At 53.7% G+C, this 7,322-nt stretch overlaps 1 protein-coding gene across 1 annotated transcript; it reads left to right on the top strand.

Annotated features, from left to right (window-relative positions):
• Nucleotides 1-778: 778 nt before the first annotated feature.
• Nucleotides 779-5,840, top strand: Dlx3 (distal-less homeobox 3). Its single transcript, XM_034507734.2, has 3 exons — nucleotides 779-1,498; nucleotides 2,552-2,742; nucleotides 4,316-5,840. The coding sequence occupies exons 1-3, from the start codon at nucleotides 1,174-1,176 to the stop codon at nucleotides 4,661-4,663; spliced, it is 864 nt and encodes a 287-aa protein (XP_034363625.1). The 5' UTR covers nucleotides 779-1,173; the 3' UTR covers nucleotides 4,664-5,840.
• The last annotated feature ends 1,482 nt before the right edge of the window (nucleotides 5,841-7,322 follow it).

Raw genomic sequence — 7,322 nt, 5'->3', positions numbered from 1 at the left:
CAGAACACACAGACACACTGTTTTGCACACAGGTTCTCACAGGCACTCTTGCACACACTGTAGACCTTCTTCTGTGTTTTGTGGAAGATGTAACATAGATCTTTAACCCCTAACAGAGTCTGTGCTCCCAAGTGCTGTCCCATCCTGAGTGGAACCTGTCTCCAGACTTCCTGAAGTACACAGAAAGCCAGTCTCGTAGGGGCTGCCTCGTGGCTCGCCCCATTCAGCCTGGTCCCTCTCTGAGCCCGCATTCATATAGCTGGGGGTACCTCGGTCTTCTAAAGCAGCCCCTAAATCCATACAGCCGTGTTCCAGTAGGATGCTCTCAGGTCCAACGTATGACTTGCAGGCCCAAGGTGCTTTTGCTTGGTGAGACTCTTCCTTCATAATTTCAAAGTTCATATTTCACACCTGCAGTGTCATAAACATAATATATTAATATAGTCCAATTTTTTAAACATGGAAATTCTTTTTTTCTTTTTTTTTTTTTCCGGATTTTAAAAGTGATCAAAATATTTTCATGGACCCTGGGTCTTTGCCACTTTGTCATTTGCATAGAACACACATACATCACCAAGGACCACCTCCTTCCACGAATACCCAATGAGTAAATTCCCCTCCTTCCTCATCTCACCTAAACCCACCCCTGGCCACTAAAAAATGACTAGTAAATCCTGGGGGCTCTGCACAGCCAACCCCTCCACACATTCGGAGGATTTATCTGAGGGGGAGCATAGGAAACATAGTGGTGCTAGGGGTAGTGTGTGTGTGTGTGTGTGTGTGTGTGTGTGTGTGTGTGTGTGTGCATTAGGGGTAACAACAAAGAGGGTTGAGAGGATTGGGGGAGCCAGTGAGAAAGCGCGAGCATGTTTTGCCTCGAAGGCAAGACTTACAGCCAATCAGCGCGCAGGAGCCTCCCTCGGCGACTCCAACATTGAGTCTATAACCGGCTGGCCGGGCGGAGCTGGCAGCATTTGACTGTGGCTTGGGACGCGGAGAGAGGCACGCAGCGACTGACCGACGGCCGGCGATGGTTTAAGCGCCCCTCGGCCACCCCCTCCCTCAGACGCGACTGCGTCCTGTCCTCGCCCTCTGGACACACACCCCACCTGGGCTCCTCCGCCCGTTCGGCGCTCCTCGGAGGAGGCCCGGGGTGTTGCGGCGCTCGCCAGCATGAGCGGCTCCTTCGATCGCAAGCTCAGCAGCATCCTCACCGACATCTCCAGCTCACTTAGCTGCCATGCGGGCTCCAAGGACTCGCCCACCCTGCCCGAGTCTTCGGTCACTGACCTGGGCTATTACAGCGCTCCCCAACATGACTACTACTCGGGCCAGCCCTACGGCCAGACGGTGAACCCCTACACCTACCACCACCAGTTCAATCTTAATGGGCTCGCAGGCACCGGCGCTTACTCACCCAAGTCGGAATATACCTACGGGGGATCCTACAGGCAGTATGGAGCATACCGGGAGCAGCCTTTGCCTGCACAGGACCCAGGTAAGGATGCCCGGGTTGTGGAGAGGGTGCGAGGGACTATAAGGTTCCCAAGCGAGAGGAAGTCTGGGGATGGGAACTGAAATCTAGGGAAACTTGGGGTTAAAAAATGGAAGAGTTGAAGGAGATTCGAGGAGACCGGATTAGACGACCTGCAGAGGGGGTGAAACACACTCCGAAGGGGCGCGCACTGTGCACTGCGGTCTCCTGGAGATTCCGGGGTAGCCGGGGCCACGGAGAGCGCTCTCTGGATGACCAGGGGAATCTTCAGTGCTGCCATCCCGCTGGCACTTGAGCCGGTAGCGCAAGACTGTCGCCGAGGGCTTGAGGGGAGTCACCGAGGACTCAGGGTTGCAGGGCTCTTCTGGGCGCCGTCCAGAAAAACCCGGAGTAGTAAAAGGCACGTGGAGAAAGACCCCAAGAAGTCCCAGAAGTGGAGGAAGGAGAGACTAAGAAGTAGAGATGCGGAGAGAGAAGTGGGGACAGTGAGAAAGAAATGGGGAGGTGAGAGAAAGCACAGCAGAAAGCACCAGAGGAGAGGGAGAAAGGCAAGGGGGAAGGAAGAAAAAGAAGGAAAGGAAGGAGGGAAGGAAGAAAAAGAAAACACAAAGGAAAAGGAGACAGAGAAAACGCTTGTATTATCCTTGCAAAAATTTTTTCCTGAAAGAAATTATCTTGAACTAGAAAGCTTATTAAAAGGGGGTGGAGAGGAGGGACGAGAAGTGGAAGACGCCACCGCGGCTAGGTGGGTCACTAGAGAAGAGTGGCTGAGCCGGGAAGGCGTCGTGAGCGAGCCTCGCGGTCCTCGCCCAGTTGGTTGCTGGCGCCGGAGCCGGCGCTCCGAGGCTCCGGGAGCCGAGCAGGGAGCGCCGCGTCGTGGGCGGCCGCCGGTCCGGCTGGGTCGCTGCGGTTCCCTCCCTGGGCGCGGGCGGCAGTACGCTCCTCCAAGAAGTCCGGGGGAGATCAGTGGGCCGGAGGGTGCGGCGTCCGACGGTGGGAAATCTTGGAGACCGCGGAGTCGCAGGCTGAGACTAAACTGCTGTGTTCTCCCTACAGTGTCGGTGAAAGAGGAGCCGGAAGCCGAGGTACGCATGGTGAACGGCAAGCCCAAGAAGGTCCGAAAGCCGCGAACGATCTACTCCAGCTATCAGCTGGCTGCCCTGCAGCGCCGTTTCCAGAAAGCCCAGTATCTGGCCTTGCCCGAGCGCGCCGAGCTAGCTGCACAGCTGGGCCTCACTCAAACACAGGTTAGTACTGCAGGATCCAGGGTCTCTGGAGGCAGATGGGACCATGGGAGATCTGGGGATTCCCTAGATACTTCTAAGCCTGGCTGGCCGGTTAAGCACTCCTGCTCCCTACCCCTACCCCTAACCCTGCCCGGCAGCCTACTGCAAGAATTCTTGCCTGCGCTTCGAGCGACTGAGTCTCCGCTTTCAGAGAAATAAAGGGATACAGTAGTGAGCCTAGAAGGGCGCAGTGCGCATCGTTGTGAACTTATGCAACTGTGTATGTCTGTCACAGAGAGATGCCCTCCCCTGCACCCCAGAACTCCCAGCTCCCAAGACCCTCAGCAACGTTTAGGACATAGGAGTCCCTGTTGTCTCTCTGTCTCTCTCCCAGACTAAAGTATGTGCGTGTAGGGCGTACATGCGAAATTCCAGGGAATACTCATTTAAGGAATGAGGTCCTTTAAGGGGCATTTTGCAAACAGAAGGCAAGTATCTGTGATGGGACATCAGCCTGCATGTTCCTGCTTGCGTGTGTGTGTGTGTGTGTGTGTGTGTGTGTGTGTGTGTGTGTGAGACACACACACACATGCTTGTATAAAAACATCACGATCCTGCTTCTCACCCAAATAATGCCTTTGCCAATAGCCAAGACGAGAGGTTCTCCACTAAAAGGACCTAGAAATCAGAAAGTGGGAAGTCCACCCCACCCCCCCAGCCCTCTTACCTGTCCCTAAACCCCTAGCAGCCTCACTGCTCTGGGGAGGAATGTCGGGTGCCTAGCTCCCTACAGGTGTTGACAGGCTGGCTTTGGTTGCGGCTGGGCTGTGTGGGGCCTGGTCCATCGGGAATCTGGGTCACCTGGTGAGGAGCTGAATCATTGTTTGTACCAGTCATGGGGTGGAGGGAAGCAGGGGGAGGGGGAGATACCCCAAGGGAAATTTAGAGACTCAGGAATTGTGGCTCACCTGTCCCTGGGTCACCCCTCATACCCATCCAGAGCCTAGGAGCCCTCCACGCCTAAGAGTTCATCTTATGGGTGCTTATCTGGGTGTTATCTGCATGTGTTTATAGCTTTACTATCTGGTGGCTGTGTGAGGCTGAGTGGGTATGTTGCCGAGTACGGAGATACCTGTGTGGGTGTGTGTTTATCCCAGTGTATCTGTGAGCTTCGGCTAAAGGCCTCTAATGTGGGCAAAATACCACAAACTGCCCGTTTCCCACTTAGGGTGCCTTTTATTGCGCACTTGCTGTATAGCAGACCATGTAAGTTGCCCATGTCTTAACTTTGTAGAGCCTTATATTAACCCTCTGAGATAGGTGGTAGTGTGGGCACGGTCCCCATTTTGCAATGAGGGGAAGGTGAGGCCAGAGAGGTTAAGTAACCTGCCTGAGGTCGCGCTTTGGAAGTGGCAAGCTGGACCAGTAGAATCTTCCAAGCCACAGAGTTCTTTCCCAACTGGAAAGAAAGATGCCGGCTTGGGCGTGAGGGCCCTGGGGTTTTTCTTAGTTTTCCAGGCTGGGCTCCCCCGGGGAGGGGTTCCTTTAGGTACGCTGAAAGGCTGACTAGTTGCTTGTCTCTTCCTCTGTCCAGGTGAAAATCTGGTTCCAGAACCGCCGCTCCAAGTTCAAGAAGCTCTATAAGAACGGGGAGGTGCCGCTGGAACACAGTCCCAACAACAGTGACTCCATGGCCTGCAATTCACCACCGTCGCCGGCACTCTGGGACACGTCTTCCCACTCCACTCCAGCCCCTACCCGCAATCAGCTGCCCCCACCGCTCCCATACAGTGCCTCCCCCAACTACCTGGACGACCCCACCAACTCCTGGTACCACACACAAAACCTCAGTGGACCCCACTTACAGCAGCAGCCACCTCAGCCGGCTACCCTGCACCATGCCTCCCCTGGGCCCCCGCCTAACCCTGGGGCTGTGTACTGAGTACCCACCTGGCCTGCACACCCCTCACGAAGGACCCCCCCAGGACCAGGCAGAAGGTGCCCTGTCCTAGCGACACTCAGGAATCATCGAGGGGCACAGGGGAAAAACTCCCTTCCCCCTCTCTTGTCCCCTCCTCCAGGGGCCCAAGAACCTCCAGATGAAAATGCATGGACCAAGGATGCCCCCTCAAAACAAACTCCCTCCCCCGGTTTAGACTGGGGTGCCCTCCAAATGTTGAGGAGTCCCACCCCAGTGGGGACAGCACATGCCCTCTGCTCCAAGAACCTGGATTGCCTCTAGATGGCTCATCACCTTCCAGCTTCTCAAACACAGTAGAGACCTCCAAAATGGAAGAGCCAGAGTGTTTGCAGGTCCACCTGTGCTCCGGCACCAGACACCATGGATTCTAGCACAGCCAGACCTAAAGCACCAGGGGCAACGACACATTCTTGAGCCACTCTTTAAAGACATTGGACATGACATCATGGCTGAGCCTCAGATGGGGGCCTGACCTAGTCCCTACTGTTCTCCAGCCCTCATTAGGATTTGAGGGTCAAACCAAAGAAAACTCCCCCAAATGAGGGAACCTTTTGATATCCAGGGCTTTCAAGGGAAGAATTAAAGGAGCCATCTCTCCGACCCTTCCCTGGGGAAAAGGACTGCCCATGACTTTTCCCAAGGACCCATTTCTTCTTCTGTGTACAGGACTTTGCACAACTCTGGTTTTAAAAGCTGTTGAAACCTAGGACAACAACGGGCATTGTTAACAGTTAGGACCAAATCCACTCATCTCTGGACAGGCAGCTCTGCTCTGCTTTGTCCCCGCTCACTCCTTTATTTTTCTCCCAGTAAGTTTGCAGTCGGGGGGGTCAAACCCCAACTCTCTACAGAGATAGACCAGGCAAAACAAACCCCCAAACACCCCCTTCATGGCAGCCTTGGAAACAGGTTGCTTCCACTCTGCTGCAGGATGCAAGTGAGGATCCAGGAGACAAGAAGAGGCCTAGAACCCAGTGCCTTAGGGGTAAGGCTGGTGGCTTGGATGGCTGGTACCAGTGCCTCTTCCTGGCCCAGGCGTCCTCCCCCCCACCCCCAAAGCTAACTTTCTTCTGCCCCCTGATGTGGTAAAGCATCGAAGAAAGGAGAGGTAAAAGACTGTAGTTATATATATATAGTATGTTTTTTTTTGTTGTTGTTTCTTTTTTTTCTTTCTTTCTTTTCTTTTTCTTTTTTTTCTTTCTTTTTTTTTTCTTTTTTTTTTTTTCTTTCTTTTTTTTTTTTTTTAAAGAGCAACCAAGAGAAGCAGTCTCCTCCCTTGTGGTTTCCTATTTATGTGACCCTGTTCCTCCTGGACCAATCTCCCTGTGTGTTGCAAGCTGAAAGAGGGATGTGGGCTCCTGCTGGATTTGGGTTTCGTGGGAAGTGAAGGAATAAGGAGAGATGTGGTGGGTCTCCAAGTCCCACCCCAAAGGACAGGAATGAAGCCAGCTCCCACCCTCCCAGCCGTCTCATTTCTGCTTTCTTACTGGACCAGTCTTTATATATAATGTTAATAAAAAAATGAAGAAGAAGAAAATAACCAGGGTACTCTTTGAACTAGCGGCAGACAGCTCTTGAAGGGAGGCCTGGAGTTGGGGGGAGGTGTTAGTGGAAGAGACCTCTGAGCTTCTAGGGACTGCTGAGCAAGACAAGGTCAGGGTGGAAACCACTGTTGGGATACTTGTTGGGGGCCAGGTGCTCCTGACTCTGTGGCTGCCCACACTGTGAACAGGCCTGGGTGGGAGGCTCCCTACCAAGGCCTCCCTGACTCTACTCTGCTTGGTGGCTTGGCTTCTCTGCCAGCCAGCTGTCCTCTGCCATCACCACTGCAGCTGCCAGGTCACCCCGGGGCTGCTGTTTGATCTTGAGCTCACACATCGACATGCTTGCACAGGAGGGTAGAACACCCCCCCTGCCTCCACGCCCAGACACTCCCAGCCCCTCACGCACCCGCACCCATCTATCCCTGTGAGCTTGGGTGAGGATGGGACCAGCAGGCAGGAGGAACTTTTCCTATAGCTGGTGGGACCTCAGACTGGGCTTGGGAAGCAGTGGGGTAGGGGGAGGGGGGGTCTGTGTTTGCCTTCTGGGGAAGGGTGTGGCCCTGACTCAGAATCTTCTAGATGCTGTCACAGATTGCCTATGATGGAAATGCTGACCCCTTCTTCCAGATCTTGACTCCAAGGTTTCAGAGAGGAGGATGAATGTAGGGGTGAGGGGGGATGTGGGGGCTGTATGTGTGTCCCAGGAGATGGCATAGATGATACACAACCACATTATGCACCTTCCTATCTGATAGACACATAGTGACATCTCTTGTCACATATACATGCAGTCCCTCTTGAAGAAAATTGTCACCCTTTGAGAAGAATGACACACACACACACACACAAACACACACACACCCCTGAGACGCGAATTCCACACTAACAAGAAACCAAAGAGAACTAGACCTCCAATACACATGGGCAGAATACACTCAGGTTTCCCCATATCTCACACACACACACACACACACACACACACACACACAGAAGCATCTTTGTTTACAAAATGACTGACAACATCCAGCAGCCACTGTGACCCAGCTCAGCCTGGAACCTCCAGTCAGGTCTTAGTG

Source organism: Arvicanthis niloticus, chromosome 6, assembly GCF_011762505.2.
Source record: "Arvicanthis niloticus isolate mArvNil1 chromosome 6, mArvNil1.pat.X, whole genome shotgun sequence".
Classification (NCBI taxonomy): domain Eukaryota; kingdom Metazoa; phylum Chordata; class Mammalia; order Rodentia; family Muridae; genus Arvicanthis; species Arvicanthis niloticus.
This window is presented reverse-complemented; position numbering and strand designations above follow the sequence as displayed.